The following is a 26,547-nucleotide window of genomic DNA, read 5'->3' as shown; positions in this document are numbered from 1 at the left end:
TCAATGGTCTGATCCAGGACAGTGATGAGTCTGCTTACAGCCAGGAGGTGGATTTGCTGGTCCACCAGTGTGGTCAGAGTCACCTGGAACTTAACCCACTCAAGACTGTGAAGGTGACGGGAACTTCCCGACAACATCCCCCACACTGCCTCCCCTCATACCCTCAACAACACTGCCTCTGCTGTGGATCTTTTCTGGGTCCTAGGAACCACCCTTTCTCAGGACCAGAGCTGGTCCTCACACAGACACTGTTCAGAAGAAGGTGAAAAGAGCTACTGGTCGTCTCCTAGACTTCGTCCATCAATGTGTTTTGGCTCATCCAAAAACAGGAAAAAGCACCCAAACTAACCTGAGACTTGATTTCGTGGTGCTCTGAATCCTCCATGTCCAGTGCTCGCAGATCAAGCTCAATATCTCGATTCGGATCAGATTCACTTTCTGCTCGGTTTTGGTCCTGCCTGAAGGTGGTCTGATGGGCTTGCAGGTGGTCCGACACAATTTTCTCTTCGCAGCTTATCGAAGATCGGTGGCCATTCAGTTCCGACGCACAAAGGTGCTCACTAACAAGAACAAATACAAACAATATAAATATTTTCCCCCAAAAAGGATTGCTCCATTTTGTAAAATTGTTTGTTTTTTTTGAGAATTTTTTCAGCACTAGAGGCCTTTATTTTTGAAAGTAGGCAGACAGGAAGGAGGGGCACAGAGAGGAGGAGACATTCGGCAAAGGTCGCCGGGTCTGGGACGGCCGCTTCGAGGACAATAGCTTCTATATGTGGTCGCGCGCTAACCCCTACTCCACCAGCGCCGCGCCCCCATTTTCTAACTTTTTAGAAAGAATATGCTGGGCGTCAGTATAATAGGAATGCCATTTAAAACAAATGTTAGAATGTAATATTAAGATTGTCATATAAAAGGATAGGAAAAATAGCATTTCCAATTAATTATCTCAATTAAAGCAGTTGGTTTATTTAGTACTGATGTGTAGCAGCAAAAACTCCTGTGAAATGTAGCACAAAATCAGACACTGCAAATTAGATACCAAGTTTAACTTTATTAGCTACCCAAGTTGTTGTAGATGGGGATGGCTGTGGGCAGGAAGGATCTCCTGTAGGGGTCAGTATTACAGTGGATCTGAAGAAGCCCATGACTGAAGATACTCTTATGTTATATAACAGTCTTATAAAGAGGATGCTCAAGGTTGTCCGTAATGTTTTAAATGAATGAATGTTTTATGAAGAATTCTTTGCACAACCATCTCCAGAGGTTCTAGAACAGTCCCCAGAACTGAGCAAGTCTTCTCTGTCAGCTTGTTGGGCTTTTTAGTTCACTGGTTCTGATGCTGCTACCCCATATTTGATGGTAGACGAGATTGCATGTTCCAAAATAGACCTGTAGAAAACAAGCAGTATCTTGATACAAACACTAAATAATATAAGCTTCCTCAAGAAGTAAAGACTGCTCTGTCGCTTCTTGTAGACACCTTCACTATAGCCTCTCCAATCCAGACTGTTGTCCAGGTGAACAGGTGGTAGAGGAGCTGAGTGCTCCACCTCCTCAACTTCTCCCATGATGGAAATAGTGTTTGACCTATTCTTATTTCTTCTGCATTTCTGCAGATGAAAGGAGTCTATCTTGTACTGACGTCTGAGGTGTACAGAGTGAAGAGGAATGGTGAGAGTACAGTCCCCTGAGGTGCTCCTGTGCTGCTGACTACCTGGTTAGACACACAACCCTTCAGTCTCACAAACTGCGGTCTGTTTGTCATGTAGTCTTTGATCCAGGAGATTGCTGAGGCCCCCACCTGAGTCTTCTGGAGTTTCCGACAAAGCAAATCAGGTTTAGTTGTGTTAAATGCACTGGAGAAATCAAAGAACATGATCATCTTTAACTCCAACTCCATAGCAATAAGCAAGTTGCAGCAGATCCAGATATCTTCTTGTTTGCTTACTCAGGTGGGCCAACAGGAGTCTCTCTTTGACCTTAATGATGTGGGATGCGGGGCAATGTGTCTAAGCAAGTAAGTAAGTAAGTAAGTAAGTGAGTAAGTAAACTTTATTTCTATAGCGTTTTCACAGACAGAATCACAAAGTGCTTCACAGTAATCAAAACATACAATATAAAACATTAAAATGGAACAATACAAAGTGGCAACATTGGGTCAGTTAAGACTGGAATGCTTGTCTAAACAAATAGGCTTTAGGGAGCTTTTTGAACACATCTACTGAGTCCAGAGAGTGCAGCTCGAGAGAAAGTTCATTCCAGAGTCGAGGAGCAGTAGCTTTAAAAGAACGGTCATCCCTTATTTTAAAGAAGGTTCATGGAACCATTAACAGGTTCTGTTCAGATTATCTCAGACTACGACCCCAGCTGTAAGGCTTAATTAGGTCAAATGTAGGCAGGAGCCTGTCAATGTAGGACTCAAAAAGTTAGCATTAAATTTGAAACTGAATACGATACATAACAGGGAGCCAATGGAGAGATTTTAACACAGGTGTGATGTGAGCCCTCCTGTTGGTTCAATTCAATTCAGTTTATTTATATAGCGCCAATTCACAACACATGTCGTCTCAAGGCACTTCACAAAAGTCAGGTACATACATTCTGATTAATCTTAATCATTGAACCGTGCAGACAGATTCAGTTATTTATTCAAATTGGATAAAAAGTTTTTCTATCTAAGGAAACCCAGCAGATTGGTTCCGGTCAAAAGTCTTGCAGCTGAGTTTTGAACTAACTGCAGCTGAGCCAGCTCTTTTTTGTTAAGACAAGTAAAGAGACTTGTTGCAATAGTCCAACCACAAGGATAGAAATGCATGAGTTATCAATTTAAGCTCATCTCTGGACATCATGGATCTTCTGCCTGGGTCTGTTTGACTGTTGGCAGCAGAGGAGGATGCTGGTAATCCAGGTTTGTTATTGGGGAAGCATCTCACTCTTTTGGTCTTCGTGGTGTTTTCAACACAGTTTATATAGTCAGTCCCACACTCAGTCATGGCATAGATGTCTTTTGTTCTTTGTATCACAGGTTACCTCTGAACAAGGGGTTTATACTCCAAGTAGAGAAAAACAAGACTGTAAACTGATTTACCTAGAGGAGGTTCTTACTTTGGAGATGTATGCATCCCTGACATTTGCATAAAAGAAATCCAATGTATTGTTTTGTCTGGTAGAGCAGCTGATAAACTGCTAAAATGTTGAGATGTCATACCTTTCAGGGAAACTGGAGTGCCTGGAGGAGTCTGATCCTCTGGAGCTCCACCTATAGTCGCTGTGATCAAAGTGGTGGTTGTAATCTGTCAGAAAATAATAGAAATGAGAAAAACAAAATACATGATGTCCTGATAAAGTCTGTATGTGCAAAATATGTACATGAACTGCTCCAAAACACAACTGGTAGGTTCCGTTTAGCCAGATAATAGTAAAACTTTGTTACATAAAAAAGTGATAAACTAAATTAGAAGTTTGTTTGTTTTCTTTCAACAACTGTCTCTCCTCACCTTTGAAGTTTATCGCTGTTGTGCTGGCCCTGCCCTGGCAGGCCGTAGCTTGGACAGGGTCAGTGGTATGGTAGCCTGTCCGTGACGCTCTAGAGATTGCACCCCACTTTGAGATAATGGGGGCTTCACTGAAAGGAATGATTGGATCTTCCTCTTTCAAACGTCGGTAGTGTTCCAATGAGTGTAGCCATCGTTTCCCGGTGCCAACAACACCTTGTCCCCCTTCGATACAGTCTTTCTCCTGCACAACAAACACAGGAGAACAATTTTGAATGTCAGTGTTCAAAGGTAGATTTTATTTGGATGCATTTAGTTTTTCTTGGCTTTCCGTAATGTGAAGTAAATCTCACCGTACACTCCGAGTGAGAATGGGAGTGCGCTGAAGTGGGTTTAAGAGGTTCAGGCTCGAAGGGGCTGAGGCTGGGCCCGGCAGTCCCACAGGACCACGGAGAGTAATGTGCCAAACTGTCCTCACCCCTGAACCTACATCCCATGCACTGACCTCCACCACTTTCCACATGCTAAAAGAGAAAAAAGAGAGAAAGAAATTCACATATTATTTTTTATTCAACAAGAGAACTAGACTTATCTATATTGCAAGTGTTTGTATTTAGACGTCAAGGATCACAAAAAGTGTATGAGAATCCTACAATTTGAAGAAAAAAAAAAACTCTCAAAGTCATGCAAGAAAAGTTTGTAAATCTCCACATTGACAGTGAGAACTAACATGGTTTCACTTTGCTGTTGATGATTTAGTGTTGATTGGTTAAATTAGTCTGCAGTTTTAACAATGAAACAAGTTATGAGTTGTTTGATAAAACTGATGTTCACAGATATTCTTCATTCAGTCTGATTTATGCTAGTTTGCAAAAAAGAATGGGCAAACATTTCACAGTGTAGATGGGTAGAGACATACAGGTCCTTCTCAAAATATTAGCATATTGTGATAAAGTTCATTATTTTCTATAATGTAATGATGAAAATTTAACATTCATATATTTTAGATTCATTGCCCACTAACTGAAATATTTCAGGTCTTTTATTGTCTTAATACGGATGATTTTGGCATACAGCTCATGAAAACCCAAAATTCCTGTCTCACAAAATTAGCATATTTCATCCGACCAATAAAAGAAAAGTGTTTTTAATACAAACAACGTCAACCTTCAAATAATCATGTACAGTTATGCACTCAATACTTGGTCGGGAATCCTTTTGCAGAAATGACTGCTTCAATGCGGCGTGGCATGGAGGCAATCAGCCTGTGGCACTGCTGAGGTCTTATGGAGGCCCAGGATGCTTCGATAGCGGCCTTTAGCTCATCCAGAGTGTTGGGTCTTGAGTCTCTCAACGTTCTCTTCACAATATCCCACAGATTCTCTATGGGGTTCAGGTCAGGAGAGTTGGCAGGCCATTTGAGCACAGTGATACCATGGTCAGTAAACCATTTACCAGTGGTTTTGGCACTGTGAGCAGGTGCCAGGTCGTGCTGAAAAACGAAATCTTCATCTCCATAAAGCTTTTCAGCAGATGGAAGCATGAAGTGCTCCAAAATCTCCTGATAGCTAGCTGCATTGACCCTGCCCTTGATAAAACACAGTGGACCAACACCAGCAGCTGACACGGCACCCCAGACCATCACTGACTGTGGGTACTTGACACTGGACTTCTGGCATTTTGGCATTTCCTTCTCCCCAGTCTTCCTCCAGACTCTGGCACCTTGATTTCCGAATGACATGCAGAATTTGCTTTCATCCGAAAAAAGTACTTTGGACCACTGAGCAACAGTCCAGTGCTGCTTCTCTGTAGCCCAGGTCAGGCGCTTCTGCCGCTGTTTCTGGTTCAAAAGTGGCTTGACCTGGGGAATGCGGCACCTGTAGCCCATTTCCTGCACACGCCTGTGCACGGTGGCTCTGGATGTTTCTACTCCAGACTCAGTCCACTGCTTCCGCAGGTCCCCCAAGGTCTGGAATCGGCCCTTCTCCACAATCTTCCTCAGGGTCCGGTCACCTCTTCTCGTTGCGCAGCGTTTTCTGCCACACTTTTTCCTTCCCACAGACTTCCCACTGAGGTGCCTTGATACAGCACTCTGGGAACAGCCTATTCGTTCAGAAATTTCTTTCTGTGTCTTACCCTCTTGCTTGAGGGTGTCAATAGTGGCCTTCTGGACAGCAGTCAGGTCAGCAGTCTTACCCATGATTGGGGTTTTGAGTGATAAACCAGGCTGGGACTTTTAAAGGCCTCAGGAATCTTTTGCAGGTGTTTAGAGTTAACTTGTTGATTCAGATGATTAGGTTCATAGCTCGTTTAGAGACCCTTTTAATGATATGCTAATTTTGTGAGATAGGAATTTTGGGTTTTCATGAGCTGTATGCCAAAATCATCCGTATTAAGACAATAAAAGACCTGAAATATTTCAGTTAGTGTGCAATGAATCTAAAATATATGAATGTTAAATTTTCATCATGACATTATGGAAAATAATGAACTTTATCACAATATGCTAATTTTTTGAGAAGGACCTGTACTCCAAGTATTCAAAAGGGGGGGTAATACCAATGCAAGCAATAATTTTCAGATGTCTACTATCTTTTTCCCACTTCACAATTATGATCTACTTTGAATTGTAATGTTAGATAAAATACCAGTAACCAGTTTAAGTGACAAAATGAGGTAAAGGTTTGAGAGGTATGAATACTCTCTTGGAACTGTAGAACTTTCTCAGTTTTTCTATTTTAAAAAGTCGGTGTAATTACCCCTGCTTTCAGAGAGGGGGAGACAAACGTTTCTCAAAGCAGGATGGAAGTAAACATAAGGATTAAAACTTGGAAACCTACTATAGCAGACTTGCTTCAAGTGCTATTCTGCTGAACTCTGCTGTGAGGATGTCTTGCTGTCAAATATCTGAAGCCATTTTCTAATTTTAAATAATGCACTTTAAAATTAACCTAAACCAGTAAAATGAACATAAATGTACAATGAATTGTATTGGATTAAGGTAATTAATCACATTCAATTAACTTTTTTCTGTAGAGCACCCAGAGATGACTTGACTGGTGATTTGACTCCATATAAATAAACTAATTTGAATTGACATTTGAAAAGCTGTTTTGGTTTAGCAACTGCTCCATTTTACGGTTTGTGTTTTCACTAAAAACCCATCCAACAAACTGTTAAACAAAGCTTTGTTCAGTCGAATGCCTGAGTCACTGCTCGGTGAAGTCTCTGCTCTCTCACAGACGCACACAAACACCCACACACACGCCAGGACCGTGCATTGCTATGATATCTGCCTCCACAGTTGCTAGGCAACCACCTCCCTCTTAAGTAGCATTGGGGGAAGCAGCAAGTGTACGCTTTCTGCGAAAGAAGCTAAATACAATCCATTTAAATTAGTAAAGTGTATAAACGTTTGACCAACACACTGGGCACCTTGTTCACATATTGGGAATTACTGTGCATGAAAATGGTTCATATTTAATATATTTTCTAAGGTTTTTGGTTTCTACCTCTGCTCCAAAATCAGTTGTGAATATAGGGGAAGACCGGCAGAGCCTGTTAGAATTGTGATGGTGGTGAATGTGAGTCCGGTGTTCCTGCTTCCGTCTAAACAGATCCTCATATCCCAGAGGAACCCGTCCATAGTCCTGAAGTGGCAACAGATCAGAGAGGAAACATAGGGAAGAGAGGAGAGAGAACAGATAATGTATATTTACATAACTGTAATGAAAGTCATATTTCAACACGTTGACAACAAAGTGATGCAATGCATGCATTATGTGGCTCTTTGTATTTTTAGATGTATATTCAACTGCATTTTCAGCTTAGAGAAAAGTAGGATTAAAGGTGGCATGGTTTTTAATTCATCACTGTTATTATATTGTGCACCCAAATGAGTCTGACCCAAGTTTAAAGGTTGTTGTTTCTCCTTTCTGGCTATTTTCAGTTTAATTTTCCAACATATAATATGCAATAATTTTCCTTCATTAATTAATTGCAATCTGACAGTGAACAGATTTAGTGGAAGCTTCTTTTTTCCTGTTTTTCCTTTCTCTTTTCTTTACACCCACATATCAGCTCATCTCTACCTTTCCAGTCACATTTCTGCAACACGTGGCTTCAGCCTACTCTGTGGTCCTCCCCCTTCTCACCCAGATATGTATCTGCTTCACCCACTCACTTCTCTGCCTACTGACACAGTAATGTAGCTTCACCAGTGAATCCTGCAGCACCATATGGGTCAGATTTGATTATTTCTGATGCAAATAACTTTAATGAAAAGGATCAAACACAGAGTTACTGATAAACTGAAGCAGACTAATGGAAAATAACATTAAAATGAAGCCTAAGGGTCACAGCATTATCCATGAATCAACAATGGATGCGTGTGGAGCAGAAATCACAGTGGACGTTGTAAACAGAGCACACATCTCTCAGGCCAGTCTACTGTGAGGATTTATACCGGCCATTATGTGAATTATTTAACATACCCTGTGCAGCCCTGCACGGTGCTCTGCTCCAGAGCAGTAGTTGCTGTCTAGAGAGTTGAATCGCTCCCTGAGTGGAGGCTGGTAAACGGAGGAATGCAGAACCTCCAGAGGCAGTGAGTTACTCCTGGCATCCTCTCTGTGGTACAGCTATAATGGTAATCATTAAACAAGTGACAGAGTAATCAAGTTATACATTACTGCACAAAAGTTTCCAAGGAGCCTGACAATTTGTAATCTTTTAAGGTAGTCACAATTAATTTTTCTTTAGATTTTGTGTGTTAAAGTTTTTCTTTGGACCACTTCTTGAACATCTTCAGAAGAGTGAGTTGTGTTTTGTTTGGCCCTTTAACTTCTAATAAAAGCTTCTGCAGTCAACCAGGTCAGCATTAAAAATAGGACAGATGATCTTTGCAGGGTTTTTGAGAGGTCATCAGGGGTGCATCAGCAATGGAGCATCAGAGTTCCTGACTGTGGGACCATGCACAAAATGTCTATGATGTGAACCTGGTTGTTCATCATCTTATCCTGGCTTCATAACTAGGTGGACTGAGCAAACCCCTGTGGATTGATCATAAAACCGTTTAAAGCATGACCAACTTCACTGTAAAGACTACAACCTAATCGAGACTAATTTACTTGGCTACTGTATGCATGAAAATTAGGGTTGTGCATCTCTGGTCTGTGATCGATTCATTTTAGATACGTAAAAGGAAAAACTGATAGGACAACCCTTTATCTTGATGTAGTCCTATTTACTGATTTTAGGACATTTCATTTAGCGACGACTAGAAGAACACCCCAGGCAGAAGCCAATTGAGTTTATGACGTAATTTAATGGTAGCCACATTGTGACTCACTCGAAAAGATATGCACACAGCACTGCGCCAGGTTAAAATTATGTGCAAAATGGGTACTGGATCTATATAGAAACCCTCAATCTAAATCCTCTCCTGCTGCTGATAGGCTAATAAACATATCATTCTTTCTTCCTCCATAGTAAGGCTGAGACTGATGGTAGAACTCCAGAAGGATCCCATATTTTTAAGTAAAGATTATGAAGAAACAGCCTAGTGCAAATATGATACCATTTCTCAAAGACAGGACATTTGTAACTGATACTTTTTTATTCCCCACTTGTCCACTACAAAATGAGTGGAAAAGCAGTTAAATCCCAGAATAAAACTTTTGAAAACCCTTCATAAAGCCTGAAGAACCATTGATCAAGGTCACTCACTTTAAAAGATCACAACAAAAGCTGGCTCATTGGAGGCAGAAAATAAAGAAATCAGAGGTTGCTTAAAGATTTTTGCACAGGACTGTCATGTTGGCATGATAAGAAATAAAGTCTTACCTGAGGTCTCCATACTCTCCTGCTGTCATAGAGAGGAGCATAAACACTGTGAGCAGGAGCCAAATGTCCGTACTGACCCTGTCCAGGATGGGGATGGAAGGCTGGGGCTCCCATCTGATCTCTAGGAGGAAACCCTGATGAAGGGGACGAGGCTTGGTGAGGTGCCTGGGGGTCATTTAGGTAAGAGGAAACACCCGAAGAAGGGGGCAGCGAGGATTCCTGGACGTTGGAGGACCGGAGGAAGCGAGCCATGCATGGTTTGTGAGGAGAGTGAAGTGTAGCTGGATAGTAGGAACCTGCTAGAAAGTAGGTGTAAAACATCACTCCTTGCAGGTAACTAAGAAAATAATATCTTTTAAATATATTTTTTATTTTAGAAAGACTCACAGTTTGGCTGAAAGTGCCCCTTGTTGTAACCAGGGCGGGCCTCCTCGTAAAACAGCTCTGACGCCTGAGAAGGGTGAGGTGTGGAGAGGATGAACTGACCATGTCGGGGCAGTGGAGCACTGACATCAGCACCACCAGCAGTGTTCAAAGGAGATGAAGCTGACGAGTGGCTGACTGGAGTCCTGGAAGGGGAGAGGGACTTCCTAATGATCAGAGACCACAAGAACATAAATGATTACATCCAGAACAACCCGGAGATTCATTCATCAAATGCCAATGAAAGAAGATACAAGAGCATTAGATAAAGGAGTATTCTTACAGCTCTGTGGACCCTGATGTGGTTCTGTTAGGCACGTTAGCCCCACAAGTTCCGTTCATCACTGCTCTTTTCAGTTCCTCCACACCACCTGGCCCTCTGGAGATCAGCAGTGGGTTCGTCAGGCTGGAACCCCCCTCTGTTGTAGAACCCATGTTTTCTTCTGCATCTTTGATGCCTTTGTTGGCTAGAGGGAAAGGGCGAACCACGCTAACGCTCTTCTTGTTCCTCAGTCTGAATCTGTGCAGAGAAGGAAGCAACCGTGGAAAAATTTAGGAGACGAGGGAAATTTACGACCTATTAAGTATTTTAACATTTGTCTAATTTATTCCATTGTATGTCTTTTTTTTTTATTCTTTAGACGATTTCAGTAACTGCGCAGTATTAAAATGAGCAGACCTGCTAATTGTATGTTTAAGATGTAGTTGGTGTTGAGCATTATATGAAACTGCATCATCATTTGTATTTTTTGTACATAAAAACATACAATGCAGTGAAATTGCTCCTGTATGAGTTCTCACTTCTCCAGCTCGTCTTGTGTGTGCGCAAATGTACAGCTGGTTCCTCTGGGACAACCTCCCTGCTGACGAAGATCCCTGCACATGCTGGTCTTATATTTGCTGTTGGCCTGAGGCTGCAGCATACAAAAGATACAAACAAACAAATACTATTTAGAAAATCTAACAATATCTTAATACTAATAAACATATAAACAATAATACATATTTTCCATTTTGAAATTCCATGTTGTTGCAGGCTCTTAGATTTTCTAAACATTTGAGTGCAAATTCCTTTTTTGACAGGATAAATCAGCTCCATTTATAAACGTTTAACCTTCTAAATTATCCACAACAGATTCCTTTGAGCACAGTTTGTACATTTTTGATACTTTTGTATGTAAAAATAAGCTCACATTTCACTCACATTTCAGCCTAAAGATCTGATCTCAGAAGGTCTAGCTGCCAAAAGTAGCAGCCCTTAAAAATGTATTCCTGAGCATTTATTGGTGGGTCCTCTCCAGTAATTATAAAAATGGGGCCATATAAATTAGTCTTTTTTTCATCTCTAAACTTTTTCCTGCCCGGTTTTTATCTTTTTGAAAAAATGTGGTTACATCCAAAGCATAGACTACAGAAAAAAGGGGGAGAAAATCACAAATTCTGGGGAAATTTTGTTTCTCAAAATGTTTTCATAGATAATGCCAATTAACATAAATCAATGTAAGAAGCATTTTACTGTTTAGAAATTCAGATGTTTTAGGTTTATTTTCGTACTCAATTTCCCTTTTTGTATGGAAAAGCATAAAAAGCTAATTTCGCACATTTCCATACTTTGCAAAAGTATGTAGGAACTGTGAACATATTGTGCAACATGCACTTATTTTAACATCTCCAACAAAGCAACATTTCTTTCTTACCTAAAAGTCCCCCTTCTTACACCAAGATGTTTGCACTATTTCCACTCACTTTTAGCAATCTCTTGTGAGCACTGGTGCACAAATGTATCTGCAAACATTCATAGTTGCTGGGTTTCAAAGCCATCTTTTTTATCAACAATAATCCAACTTCTTTCAATTTAACACAGTAAACAACAATTATTCCTAATGCTGCAAAAATAACATTTAAGCTATTTTATCAATACGCTATATAATTTTTTTGTTTCACAGACTTAAAAAAAAGCAACTAAATTAGTTTTTAAGTAAACCTACTTATTGCATAGATTATAGCCTTCCTTCTATCTACTCTTGACAGAGTAACACATGTATAAAAAGGTGAAATTAGCTTGTTAATTAGTTAAGCTATCTGCTCCGGTAATGCAGAGCAGTCGGATGTTTAACATTAATGCCCTTAGTGGCTTGCAAAGTGTAGTTTAAACAGTATTATGGTAATACGAGCGATGGGTGGTGGTTCCTTAGTTTCCACATATTTTCCAAACAGTAGCCTCCTTTCAGCCAGCTGGCCGGCAGGAGCGTTTGGGAAAGGATGGCACTGTGTTACGCTATGTTCCAAACTCCAAACACTCTCTTGCATTTAAAAAAAGGAACATAGAAAAGTTGCAGTTGTTAAAACATAAAACCTTGATACCTCACACAGGCCGCAAACTGTAAACCATATGCAGAAACTCTTTTAAACAGCCTGCAAAATAGACCAACTGAAACCATACATAAACCACTTGTTTGGGTTTTAAAATGTTGAAATTACTTTATGATATAAGGCAGGGTAATGTTATCTTTTTAGATAAAAATGCTATAAAACAACCTTTAAGTGTACATTTCCATCTGAATTTTACATAACTAGTTTTTATACAGTTAGTCACAACTGAGCTGTTTTCTAATATACCAGTTTATATTTACTTTTGTTGGTCTATGAGGTAAATAACCAACTACCGTGTTGTTTTTAGTTTCCAGAAATTGTTTCATTTCTTTCAGTGACACGGCTAAAAGGAACAAAGTGTGCTCCAGCCTGCAGGGAGGTGCATTAAAAGTATGCTTTCTTCAAAGGAAACCATCAGAGCATGATGGCATTTAGCTGGTTTATTAGCGTACCTGTGGACTTTCATGGCTCTTCTTGCTGAAGTTCTGTATGAACTCCACCAGTCCGTGAACCACCAACTTTACAGCCAGCATCACACTTTCCAGTTCTGCCCATGATGGCGCTGGCGCATCTGCACACAGATGAACTTACTTGGATTAGAAGATAAGCGCAGTTTTGGAGAATAGCTCTAAATATAAAATATAGCTATAAGACAAAGTTATTGAAAAGGCACAATACCAGAATTATGAGCCTTGGGAAACTAGAAAGTCTACTTTGGTTGAAGGTAAAGCTAGAAATCTAATGATGAGGAAATTTATGTCTGCTCCAAATGTCACCAAGCTTTTTTTATTGAAAGTGTCAAAGTTCATTCTTTGTTGTCTGTGTGGTTAAGATGTAAACTGCACATTACTAACTATGCCCTTTGTGATCAACCAGCCTGGGGATCTGCTGTCATGATTAAAATGTTGAGTAAGCAGATATCTTTAACATTGAAACTGCTCTTTCTTAATAATTCAGTCAGTCAGTCATTTTCTACCGCTTATTCCATAGTGGGTCGCAGGGGAGCTGGTGCCTATCTCCAGCAGTCTATGGGCGAGAGGCGGGGTACACCCTGGACAGGTCGCCAGTCCATCGCAGGGCAACACACATACAACCATGCACACACTCATTCATACACCTAAGGGCAATTTAGAGTGACCAATTAACCTAACTGGCATGTCTTTGGTCTTAATAATTCAATTCAATTCAATTCAAAAATACTTTATTAATCCCAAAGGGAAATTAAATGTTGTTATAATACAGGAAGATTTGTCATATTGCAAGACAAGATTTTACTGATACAGATGTCAAATATGAATACTGATTATATACTTCCAAAGTTTTAAACAGGCAAACTATATTTCTGGTAATCAGTTTTTAATCAGTTGATGTTAACTGGACTATAGAGTATCAGTGTAAAAAAAAAGAAGTAAAACAAAGAAGTTGTAGATATTTGAAAAAGGGGAAGTACCAGGGTTGTGGTCTATGTTGGCCAATAGCTCTAGGTGTGGTCTAAGGCTTGTGAGGTTGGCCGGGTCTCCCGTCCTCTGCAGAACAATCGTCAGTTCCTGTACGCTCTTTGCAAATGATTCTGGAGACTGCAACTGCAGCACACATGATAAAAAAGGGGAAAATGCTTAAAAAGAGTAGTTGTTGATTTTTAATTTGTTCTCTTGTCATCTACAGTGCCCTCAACAATAATTAGCACCCCCCCCCCCCCTCTCATAAAAATGTGTAGAAAGTCTTACAAAAAAATTTGTAAGACTTTCTACTACCTGCAGTCTGAAAGTCAGAGCGAAGCAGACGAAAGCGACGGGCTGCCGGTCTCGGAGAGGAATGACAGACTCAGGTTGTGAGACAGAGAAGGCAGAAAGTGCTCGCTACAGATGTCAGTGGAAGTGCCAAATGTGGGGCGGGTAGCTGGGGGCCCTACAACGTTGTGCCATGCCATCCTGGGGTGGGAGTGGGGGAAGATTATGGACCTGAAAGACTGCGCTGTCCCGGGCCCTGGCAAACCTTTCAGCAGGCCTGCCACCACGCACAATAAGAAGGATTGTATGAGACAAACAAAAATTAGAGAACTGCAGGAAGTTTCCATTAAGTCTCAATAACAACCATTAGAAGTTGGCTTCATGTCAACAGTTTATTTAGAAAGTAGCTTGGACTACCACTTGTGATGGTAGGACTTTTCTGTCCTACCATCACAACCATAAAGATGTGGAGTCTACTAAACACTGCGGTGACATTAACTGGAACCACATGCTTTGGCTAGAGGAAAAAACCCCCAACAGTCCAGGTGGCGCTGGAATTAAGTAATGAATACTCATTACGAGTGTTAGGCAAGGTGGAGGATGTGTGATTATATGGGCATGTTTCTTTTCCAAAAGCCTGTGGAACCATGTAAGAGTGCATGTCATAGCAAAATCCATTATATACCAAGACATAAAAGCTTTCATAAATCCTGTATCTGGTGGCCTCTGCCAGGAAACTGAAAATGAGTCATCATTGTATATGTTGTTATGAACATAAGATCTGATCAATATAGAAATGGTTCACCAGACATTGACAGTGACCAGACCAGACAACAGCCATCTTCACTCCAAGACCTAAACCCAATTGGAAACCTGAGGGGTGAGCTGAAGAGTGCACAAGTAAGAAAACCAGGAGTTTGGACGATCAAGAGAGATTGCAAAGAGGATCCCTCACTCTCTTCCTATGAAATGTCATAGTAGAAGACTAAGTGCTTTCCTACAGGATAACAAGGGTTGAACTGATAACATATTCAAATTAAATGTTGGATTTATACTCATCTTTATGAGTTTGAGGTTATGAAGATGCAAAAGATTAAACATATCTTTATCAGGGATGCCAATAAACATGTAGATGCTATACAGGCATATAATAATAATAATAATAACAATAATAATAATTATAATCATACCTTGTCAATTATTGACTGCATGTGTGATTTGTGGACCAAGTCTCCGTATAACAGAGAGGACCATTGCTCAGGAGAGATTCGAAGGCCTGCCTCCATGGCAATGTGGACAATCTGAGCATCATGTTCTCTCCTTAGAGCCTCGTATGTTCGAAACTCCTCCTTCAGCTGCATCAGGGAAGAGTCCTCATCACGCTTAGTCACCTGAGGGGAAGAACAGAGCATGTTGTGGGAGAAAAAAAATAGAGATGGAGAAGCTGAAGAATATTACGTTTTGTCAGGGTTTGAGCCACAAAACTTGACAAAGCGAAACTGAAACGTTTCTATTTATATTTTGCCGTCTTTCGAAAAAATCAAAAATTTAAAAGCAATACAATAAAATGTTTGAAGTAAATGTCAGAGAATTCACAGGTGCATTCGTTTTTGGTGTCCTCAGACTCACAAACTCAAATTCTGATCACATGAAGGGACTTTCCCCTTCTCAGAATCTGCCCTATGAGTAATCATCATAAGACACCAACACATACTCCCGCAAGGCATCATTTAACAAACACCAAAGCACAATTGGATTACTCCTACGCTCAAGTTGCACTCCTGTCCATGTTTTTCCTGGAGTCCTGTGAGTGCATCTCTTTGCCTCTGTATTTCATTACCGTATGTCTCCGCCCCGCCAGGCGGGGCAGCAAGGGGCAAATATACTCCTAGATTACATCATGAGGGGCTAGCTGGCATTTCAGCCCTGCCAGAGATGTCGGTCATCAGATAACAGTTCTAGAAATACACTGAATGAGGTTTATTTATAGGAGCTCACATCCTGATTGCAGATGAAGGCTTTTTTTAGTAGCAGTAACATTTCATGTTAATTACAGGAACATGGTTTTTCCCCCAACATACAAGACTATTTTGGTAAAATCAATGTTTTCCTTTATTCTAATTTTATTGAACCTTGCGCTGAAATTGAAATTAGCTTTGGAAAGCTGAATCTCTAGGGGCAAAATTACAACAGAGCTTCTTTTGAAAAGTTTGACATTCAAAAAATCTGTGGTCTTGAGAGACCATCTTGCTCACATGTTTGTGCACGCATATTTAATGATTTTGTGTATCTTTCATTGTAACTCTTTTATTTAGCCTCTACCTTAAAGCAGGAGGCCCTGTAGAGCAGCTGCACTACGTGGCCTATGCTGGTTTTGGACGCTTGTGGGAACCGGGCCTCCAGTTTCTGGACCACGAACAAAACCAGCACCTTCCTGGACAGAGCCGAGCCGTCCTCCAGTGCCAGTAAAACCAGCTTCAGTGCATCTTCTTGCATTGCTGATGAGGATAAGGTAGAAGTTAGATGAAATTAGAGAGAGAGATGTTCCAGGCAGACAGACTGACTCACAGCTCATGTTGCACAGATTATGTAAATCTGTAACAACAATAAATATTTCATATTTCTACATGAGAAAAGGCAAACAAAAGGACAGTACTTTTTCAAAAACACCCAGGTGTCCTCAGACTTTTCAACTTATTCTGTTATCATTATGAGAAACTTGTGCACATACAAATCAGAATCTGCCCTATGAGTAATCATCACAAGACACCAGGTTACAATACCAGTTGACAGTTGGATGAGGAAATGCACAATGAGTAACTCAGGTAATTTCGAAACAAATTTATCAACACAAAATATATTTTCTCTTGAGAATACGTTTTAAAAATATTCATACAGAACAAAGTTCAGATTTAATGAGTCACATGAAAGCGATACAGCAAAGGTAGCACGAACACTAAAATCATAAAAAGTAAAATCGCAAATTGGCGATTAAAAAGTAGGTATGGACAAGGCCAAATATCTTAATTTCTGGATGTAGAAAATGTATAAAATATTGAAAGTCTATTTTAAAGTCTGTTTTACGGTGTGTTTTACTTTGTCAGACTTTGACAGTAAAAATCTGCTGATATTCTTAGATTGCATTAAAAACTTAAATCAATAACTGCTTTCTCCATTCTTACTGCAAAATTATCTATGATAATTTGTGGCAGTGGCAACATTTCTCTCAGTTGTTTTACAAAACCACTGCACAGCCCGCTAATTCAAAAATATGGAAATTCTGACCCTTTGTACTGACAGAAATAAACCTAGATTACAAGATTTGTTTGAATCATTTTTTGTTTCTTTTAAATAATAAGTATATTGGGTACTTTTAAATTCACATGTAGGTACCAGTCTGTTAGGTCTCCATGCTACTGCTTCACAGAAAGCATTTTTTTCTGACTACCTCTCCTTTTATTTACATTTTTTTGTTGCATATTTCTAAATTAAACTATAATTAGCTTCAAAACCAAACCCCTTTAAAAAGGAAAAGTTGTGAAAATGAACATTTTTTACAAACAAAAACAAAACATATTAAAACTGCAATGTTTTGTCCCAAATGTATTTGCTTGTGTCAACAAAGTGTACCGTGACACACAGATGCACTCACCAGGACCCAAAAACTGGCAGCCCCGTGCCCTCACCGCTGCCCAGAGGTTGGCAGAGAGCTGCTGGGGGTTCTGGTGCTGCAGGATGAGCTCGGTCACGGTCCGTTCCCCCAGTGAGCGGGCTGCCCGGACCGCCCGCAAACGACCCTCCTCTTCCAACAGCTGGCAGTTCACCAGGGTCACCAGCTTCCTCTGCATGGGTCTGCTGAGCACGCTCGGACTCGGGTTCACCACACCTGCAGGATGCATACGAAAAACGTTTTAAATATACATCTGCTGAAGTTTGTCTTAATTAAAACCGTTTTTAATTTCACAGAGCTCATCTAACTTAAAATGCACCTTTTTTTCATCCCCTTAAGAGCCACAACATAATCAGGTCTAAATGATCCGAATACTAACATTAAGGAACTGATGACTCACTTTATTATAGTTAATCAGTTCTCTAATAAAGATGAATATTCTTGAGATATTCATGAGATGTGTGAAAGCATGAACGCCAAGTTTTACAAGCAGCCTCCGCAGGCTGAAGAGATTAATTCTCTATCACAAATATCCAAACATGCCATCATTTCCTCCAAACATCCGACTTCCATAGATATCTTTTGATGGCTATTTCAGATAGCACAATAGTTGTTCCTTTTTAGCCCGAAAATACATTTTAGCCTATGTGTCTTGATAAATAGAAATGTTGAAAGGTGGGCTTGTTTGAAGTATTTTACGAATCCTAACAGCTTTCCAATGACACTGAGACATCCTTATGTGGACAAATTTTAAATTTCTTCACAAATATAATTCTGAAATGTGTGCCGTATATTGGTATTCAGCAGCCTTTCTTCTAAAACCCCTTAATAAAATCCAGTGAGGCCAAATGCCTTCTGAACTAATTTTAGTAAAAATACGTTCTGTGAAGACCTTAGGTTTGTTTGGGGTTTTTTTGCGAACAAACAGCATCATTAAGACCAAGGAGCACAGCAGAAAGGTCTGGGATGAAGATGTGGAGAAGTCTGTGGAAGGGTTAGGATTTAAAACAATAGCCAAAGCTTTGAACATATCACAGAGCTCTATTAACCCAGTCATCAAAAGATTGAAAAAGTATGGCACAACTGAAAACCTCCATAAATGTGGCCATCCATCTAAACCGACAGGCCAGGTAAGGAGAGCCATTATCAGAGAAGCATCCAAGAGGCCCATGTAACTCTGGAGAAGTTGCAGAGATCTGCAGTTCTGCAGTGGGAGAATCTGTCAACAGGGCAACTATTACTGGTAAGCTCTAAAAATATGGTCAGAAGTTGCATTTGTAATTTTAAAAGAGGCATGTAGCAGACACAGCAAACATGTGGAAGAATCTACTCAATTCAGATGAAAGTAAACCTTTTTGCCTACATGCTAAATGCTATGTGTTTTGGAAAACGCTGCACATCACCTTAAACATGCCCATAGTAACACAGGTATGGCAGCATCATGCTGCAGGAAAGCTTTTCAGGAGGAGGGACAGGAAAGCTGGTCAAAAGTAGATGATGGGGTAAATCTTAGACGAAAACCTGTTTAGATATGGCAAAAAACTCAAGACTGGTGTAGAGGTTCATCTTCCAGTGGGAAAACAACCCTAAACTTACAGCCAGAGCAACAATGGCTTAGTTTAAACCGTACTGGTATTATAATTATAATGGTCTGGTCAATGTCCAGATCTAAGTCCAATTGAAAATTTGTGGTAAGACATGAGTTCAGAAAATATCTTAAGGAACGACGCTTGAGGTTTCATTATGACAAAATGTAGAAAAGTTCAGGAGGTATGAATACTTTTGTAAAACTCTATTAACATGTAATTTAGACAGAAGGCAAAGTTGTCTTTCCAAGAAAATTCTGTTCATGGTGGTATGCATGCATGCACAAATTCAGTACCTTTGGCACCACTGATAGGTTTCAAGTAGAGAGCCAGCTCTTCTACACTTAGTCGGCAGACCTCATAGTGCTCAACATCCACTGCACTGCTCAGGCTCACAGGTGGAACATCTGGGACCTTTAGAACATACAAAGACAACACACTTAGAGAGTACAACATCCTAAAATCACTCATTTAGACCAAAGTTCATTTGGAGCACCTCACCTGTGCTCCGACTAGCTGCAGAAGGGCGCAGTTGACTGGCAGCAGATCGATATCTGTGCTGATGGGCGTCTGATCAAAGGGGCAGGCCTTGCGGTGCAGCTTGTGCAAGCAGGTCTTGCACACAGTATGGGAGCAGCCCAGGCTGATAGGCTGGTGGCCGCTGCTGTCGAACTCATTGTAGCAGATGGGACAGGACAGGAACTCTGTCCACTGCGCTGCCTGCACTGGCATCCTGCCACCGTGGGAGAGGCGTCACTGAGCTCAGGGGGAACACATGTCATGAGCCCTGGCCACAGCACCTTTTTGCCAGCCCCAACAAGGACTCTAGGGAATGCAGCAGAGTAGTTTAAGTAAATCACATTATAGGCATTTAAGTTTTATTGGGTAACTTTTACAGTAATCTCTAGCTCTTATTTAGAATAGTTGTGAAGCATGCATTAACATTGAGTTTTTTCCATGTTTTTCTCGCATGTATAGACATCCTGTTGCCACTTTTCCAACTAGTACCGCATTAAAAGATATTCAGAAGATGCACTCTCACTTCTAAACTCTGCTCAAAACATCAACCTATTGAAACACAAGCAGAAGAGATACAGCTGCTTTCTTTATTAATAGAGTTTAAAATACATTAACATTTCCAGCCCGAATCCAGAAGAACCAATTACCTGCAAGAGAGTCCAAAAATAAGTGCCTCCGATTGAGTACCGAGTGATTAAAAGTGTGGGATTGGTGACGCACGATCATCCACTTTGCATTTTATAAACACACTCTCTTCTACTGTCTTGAGTGCTAAATGCATGCTGAACCAGAACAGCACAGCAAACAGGCAACAGATAAATATAGGAAGACGCACAGGACTAAACAATTATCAGACGCCTGTTTCAGGGAAATTTTAGATGCTGTGCCATCTGTTTACGTCAGTTGTTCCCAAACAATTCCCACAACTGGGTTCTATTAAAATTCATTGTATATGTGTGTGGGTGAGTGAAGAACATGTGATATTTTCGAGGGTTTAACCCTGGTCATCATGATACAAAGCAAGTCTAAACAAGTTCAACAACAGAGGTAGTACATCATGAAAAACACAACCATCACAGCGATGGAAAGAAAAAGAAATACTCTCGCTGCTAAAATGAAATGAGAATTTTCTAAAAGTATTAAATAAATTAGTGAAACCTGGAGATTTTTTAAACCCAAATTATAGTAACACTAGGGAGATATTTTGATTATTTCCTTTTTCATTTGTGTTTTTTTATTTGATTTTGCTGGAGATAAAGATAAAATTTCGACAATGTATGGAAGGTAATAGATGGGGATAAGCGGCTGAAGAAGAGGTCAGCTGAGGAAGCACGGAATGCGGTGTGCTTGAAGGTGGAGGTTGTTAGCAGGTCAGAGCTCAGAGCTGACCTACAGGAGACAACTACACTGCATTTTACTGCTAATTTTAGGCATAGCTGAAGGACTCACACTGATTTCTTAGGTGCCTTCTGCTTCTTGTGATTTTAGAGCTCTGACAGCTTTATGATCTCTTAATATTTGTTTCTCCGGACAAGAGAAACACAATTGCATTTCATTTTATATTCTTTATATCTAGAAATAACAATAAATTCATTGAAACGTGTACAATATTTAGCACTTTATAATGTAATATAATTTAACCAGTGAATCTGAAGAAGCTTTCTATGTAAAGCAATTTATATTACTATTCCAAACATGCTGACAATCTGCCAAAGATGAGATCTTTGTGTTGTCTTTATGGAACATTCTGTTAAGTTATTTTCTATGCTCTTGCGCAGACTCAACAGTTTCATTTTCCTTCTTTTCCTTTATCTTCATGAAACAGCTTTTATGCAGAAAGAATGCACTTTGTCTAATTGATTCTCTTGGTATTGACTTCTTAAGTTAATATATATATATATATATATATATATATATATATAAAAGTATTTATTTGTATACTTAATGTGCATTATACTTAAGACAAGTTAACAAAAATAACACAAACTGAATAAAATACTTTTAGAATTGATTACCTAAATGATGTTCTGTTTTCTATAAGCACTATATTTATATACAATTATATTTCGATAAAATCTTGATTACTGTAACAAAAATACTGTAGAACAATAATAACATTTAAAAAAAGGAACTGCTATGGGTCAGTAAAAATAAAACTTCTGGTTATCAATATATTGCTGTAAATTTTTACAGCAATACTCAAAGTGTTAGTTTATAATGTGTTTATTTACAGCATTTTATAGCTACATGACTTGCAAGTGTCTTTGTCCAATTTTACAATTCAAGCATTAAAGGCACTTTATGACTATATGGCATTCTGTCGTTGCATTGATAGCTATTGCTTTTTTATGAGTAAAGGTTGACTGATTGAGAATTTTCACAGGGTCATTCTGATCTTTAAATTTCTGGGCAGCCAATGCATATTTCTTTGAGTATGGTCCATAAATATAAGTAAATATTTACCATATTTAATAGGATTTGAACCTGATGTAGACCAGTATGTATGTTTCTTTTTGCAATATTGTCTTTTATGTTCACAATGATTCCAGCTCCAGGTTCCAAATTATCCATACTGTTGTACTAAAATGAAGATTCCCTATCTCACTAATTAATCATGTCTCTGATAGATGAAAATTAAGATGTGATAAAAAGAAAAAAGTGTGTATTAAGAGTCACTATAGTATTCCAGTCAGCTTCCTTTGTGAGCTGTGTACTGACAAAAATAACAGGCCCACCTTGAAAGACACTTTATTAGGGGCACTGATCACATCTATTCCTGTCTAAAATAATAAAAAACACTGTTGTACACACAGTGCCACGATCCTAAAGTGTTTGTGTTTTGATTTTCCGTTGCGTTTGTTTTTTGACTATTTCTTTGGTGTTTGTTTTGTTCCTTAGGTCTTTCTTTCTGAAGTTTACTTCTCAGTACTCATTATTTATATGTGTTTTCATTATTAGTTAATTCTTTTGTGTTTTATTCTAGTTCTCCTTTTACATTTAGTATTATTTCTCTAGATTTCTATTTATCTTTTCCCCCTCAATTTGTAGTTTCCTTGTATTTCTGTCCAGTTCATCTGTGTTAATTAGTTTCCCTCCTTCAGCTGCTCTGTATTCCCTCTACCACAGCTGCTCCACACGTCCTCTTATTGATCTTCTGGTTTGCTTGCCATTTCTCCACCCTTGCCTCAGTATTTAAGCTCCTGATTTCTTTCTCTTTGTTCTTTGCTGGTTTCTTCAGTTGCCTCCACTCTCTGCCATAATTCTCGTCTCACTGTTTGCCTGCCTGTTCCATGCCTGTCCTCTTGTTCCATGTCTGTTCTCCAAGTGCAAGACCTCTGTGTAAGTTCTCCTCAATTTATTTATTAAAGTAGTTTACTTCACCTTAGTTTGTCTCTGCAATTGAGTCTCTTGCCAAACCAAAACATGACAACAAACCAAAACATGACAGATTTTAAATAAATTGACATGCTCAGTTGTGGCCAGTGCTGCTGATTAAAGTGACCTTTAATCAATCGGCTGACCTCTGTGACCACTTTATATTTTTAACTCTGTGAGGGTTTAGTTGCCGTTTTAGTATATTGATTGATTTGATGCTCGTGCTGGACACCACACAGTGTGTTTCTGTAACTGTAGCAAAAACAGTCTGCAAGATGCAAAACATATGGTAACAGCAAGAACATAGAAGACTCATCAATAAGGTTTGCATGTCCATAAAGTTAGGTAAAGCTTAGGGTAAGCTGTTAGATAAGTATAATATTATTGTTAAAAATTGCTATGACAATATTTAACAAAATTAACTTTTTTATGCTTTTGCAAAGCGGTTTGTAAATAAAATATTCATTATTTCAAAAAGTTTAGATTTTTTTCCCCATCCCATACATGCAAATAGTTGGATTTATAGTCCAGGAAAACATATCTTCACCTAGTGCAAAACATTAAAATCGTAAATTTCTAAGGGATTTCATCATCAGCTCCGCCTTCCCCCAACAGTCCATAAACATGACTATTGGGTTAATTGGTCTCTATAAATCGCCCGTAAGTATCAGTGTGTGCATTGTGCATTTCCTGTGTGTGTCTGTGTTGCCCTGTAATGGACTGACAACCTGTCCAAGGTGTACCCTGCTTCTCACCCAATGACTGCTAGAGATAGGTCCCATGACTGTGCAACTTTCATTTACATATTTCGTTTTTTTTAATGATTCCTCAACATTCAATAATTGTAATCTACTATTTCATAACAAAATTCAGCGTGACTGGATGCTGACCTCCTGCGTGCGGCTTCATCCCATAAATAAAAACACTCATAAAAACAGCCCAGCAGCCTTTTAGGCGCCCACCCGAACAGTTGCTCTGGACCAGGCGCGCAGACTGTCAGCCGCACCTGTTGCTTTCATAGTCCCATAACATCTGCTCAAACTGCTCACCAAACCCACGCGGCTGGTGGCACTCGTGAAAGAGATGACAAAAGCAAACGAAAAGCAACCTCCTCAAATGGTTTTCAGCGATGTTGGCCTAGTAAAATAACAAGCGCGCATTGAAAGGAGAAATAATGAAAGAGGAAAGAGAGGCGCAGCAGCAGCTCACCTGAACAACTGACAAGACCGGTTTTTATTGTTTCAGGGTTAGGGTGGGATTTTCCTTTGCAATGCATATCAGTGTTGCTGTATAGTAAAAAGCTTTCCTAATATTTAACACAAAGGAACGCACAAATGAAAGTCGGGAAAATTGCGCGTTACGCATGTGCAGTGTCCCACTCACCACAACGAGGCGCCGAAAAAGTTACATCTTTTCCTTATTATAACGGTTGCCACATAATATCTTATGAATAATATTAAAGATGGCACCATATACGCACCGCCAGAACACATGGCACCTCGCGACGCCAGCACTGGCTCCTTGGCCCGCGTGGACAGGTCCGCTCCGTCCTCGCGCGCGTGTCATATTTCCCTTCCGCGAGGAGCCCAAATATAACCCCGAAGCCCACAAGGTGCTGAACCCCCCGTGAGCTCACCCTCATGTGACAGATCCAGCTTGGGAGGATAGAGAGCGGGGGGGGGGGGGGGCGGTGGCTGTGGGTGGGGAGTTTTACCGTGAAACTTTCTGCGCCTACTATCGCTGATTTAGGGAGTGGTGCACCCTGGAAGAGAGGAGGAGGAGGAGGAGGAGGAGGAGGGGATGTTCTCATTGGCAACCACCTGTTTTTGCAGTCTTTAGACACAATCAGGACCGCCGTGGCGCTCTATTTCTCTGAATCTCGCCACATTTTGGTCAACATCCACGATCAGCTTAAATAAAGCACAACATATCGACTACAGCTTTCAATAAATAGATCATTGCTTTTCAAAGTAAGCAATGTCATGTATTAACGCGTATGCACAGAAAAAGCCTCATGAAAACTTTCAGTCTTGTGACACGATATGTGGGTGGATGCATTATACCAGCAGCAGGCCACAACTTCCTTATCAAGATCCTCTTTACACAAAGATCACTTTAAAATCAGGAAATCGACTTATGAGTGCTGCACTTCGGGTTGAGTGGCTAAAACCTGAGGATGTGACAGTAATTTGGCTGATCATGCTACTGAGATTCTTCAAAGGGAAGCAGCTGCTTGTTGCAAGTATTGTGTCTTTACAGCCAAGAGTTGGCTGGCTATCGTTTGGCTCAGGATAGCTGAGTCCTCACTTTACCCCCTCCCCCACCCCTGCCAAGAGACATCTGGGGTTTCCTATGGCAAATCTCAGATGGAGACAGAGTGCTGTTTTTTTAAGAGATCACTTTCTGCCACTTGAACTGGAGAAATACAAAAATAATTAACCTGTTGTACTTGTTCACATTTTGTCACATTACAGCCACACAGTTCAGTGTTTTCAGTGTGATTTCATGTGATAAATGGACACCAAGAGGGGCGAAAATGTGAAGAAAAAGAAAAATTATGAATGTATGATTTCAGTCTTTACTTTGCTGTTGCCAAATTAAATCCACTGAAACCAATTCCTTTAGAAGTAACCTAATTAGCAGATAGAGTTGATTAATGGAGCAAAACTCTAATAATGCACATTGCCCTGAGCACTGTGACACATTGTGTTGGCAGTATCATGCTGTGGGGAAGCTTTACTTTAGCAGGAACAGGGAAGCTGGTCAGAGTTAATTGGAAGGTGTATGGAGTTAAAGTCACCATACATTTGTAATAAGATAACATGGACGATACCTATTTCATTAAAGATACTTTTATTCATGTTTGAGCTAAAATAAAGTTATACTTTTTACTACTAGGTCTCAAATCTTGCAAGCTATGAAAATTCTGTTAAACAGAAAATTACCATGCATGTCAGCTAAAGTGAGGCTTTCCCAGCCAAGCAGTACATATTTATGAAAGAACACAACTTGCCTTACAATCCCCTTAAAAACACCAGCAACATATGAGTCATTGCTGACAGAATAATTATTTGTCTTAGCGGTTGCAATTTGGCGGGAATCCATAACAGATTTAAAAACAATGCTAGACATTTTGAAGTAATGGTACATTGTAGTTTGCTGTTCTAACTTCCTGTATCATCTGACTGTGCTGTAGTGACAACTCACTTGAGCTTGCACATAAACAGGAACAAGTAGAGATTCAGTTTCAGCTGTGTTTCTTTTTAAGATTTTGTGGCATTAGTGGCCTTCACTCATTGGTAGCTTAACAGGGACAAGTATAGAGAGAAAGGTGGATGCGGTAAATGGCTCCGGAACAGTGCACTTGCTCTACCGCTGAGCCACATGACACCCCACTTTCACTTATTATTTGTCTCAGGGAATATGGGGATATTTGTCTAAGGGATAATTGTCAGAGCTTTTTTGTTAGGATAACAATAGCATAACAATATTTAATATTCTTTGCTATTTGTTGTGTAAAGCCTTCACAG

The 26,547-nt window shown here is 39.9% G+C and overlaps 1 protein-coding gene across 3 annotated transcripts in view; it reads right to left on the bottom strand.

The window, feature by feature from the left end:
• The window catches only part of rc3h2 (ring finger and CCCH-type domains 2), a 38,033-nt gene that overhangs the window by 5,848 nt on the left and 5,638 nt on the right, over nt 1–26,547 (bottom strand). Inside the window, exons 1-18 of one of the 3 annotated variants that reach the window (XM_047372767.1) lie at nt 24,498–24,636; nt 19,625–19,948; nt 19,420–19,537; nt 17,520–17,753; nt 16,190–16,365; nt 15,058–15,258; nt 13,588–13,720; nt 12,590–12,708; nt 10,566–10,678; nt 10,048–10,284; nt 9,729–9,931; nt 9,342–9,640; nt 7,991–8,137; nt 7,010–7,147; nt 3,851–4,021; nt 3,501–3,741; nt 3,212–3,296; nt 350–560 (exon numbers count right to left, since the gene is read on the bottom strand). In XM_047372767.1, coding sequence (XP_047228723.1) covers nt 350–560; nt 3,212–3,296; nt 3,501–3,741; nt 3,851–4,021; nt 7,010–7,147; nt 7,991–8,137; nt 9,342–9,640; nt 9,729–9,931; nt 10,048–10,284; nt 10,566–10,678; nt 12,590–12,708; nt 13,588–13,720; nt 15,058–15,258; nt 16,190–16,365; nt 17,520–17,753; nt 19,420–19,537; nt 19,625–19,855 — 3,057 coding nt within the window. In that variant the 5' untranslated portion in view covers nt 19,856–19,948; nt 24,498–24,636. Of the gene's footprint in view, nt 1–349; nt 561–3,211; nt 3,297–3,500; nt 3,742–3,850; nt 4,022–7,009; nt 7,148–7,990; nt 8,138–9,341; nt 9,641–9,728; nt 9,932–10,047; nt 10,285–10,565; nt 10,679–12,589; nt 12,709–13,587; nt 13,721–15,057; nt 15,259–16,189; nt 16,366–17,519; nt 17,754–19,419; nt 19,538–19,624; nt 19,949–24,497; nt 24,637–26,547 lie in introns of those variants that run through there. The other 2 variants (XM_047372766.1, XM_047372768.1) reach the window with 2 other exon arrangements.

The sequence above is a fragment of the Girardinichthys multiradiatus genome, chromosome 8, assembly GCF_021462225.1.
Source record: "Girardinichthys multiradiatus isolate DD_20200921_A chromosome 8, DD_fGirMul_XY1, whole genome shotgun sequence".
Taxonomy (NCBI): Eukaryota; Metazoa; Chordata; class Actinopteri; order Cyprinodontiformes; family Goodeidae; genus Girardinichthys; species Girardinichthys multiradiatus.
This window is presented reverse-complemented; position numbering and strand designations above follow the sequence as displayed.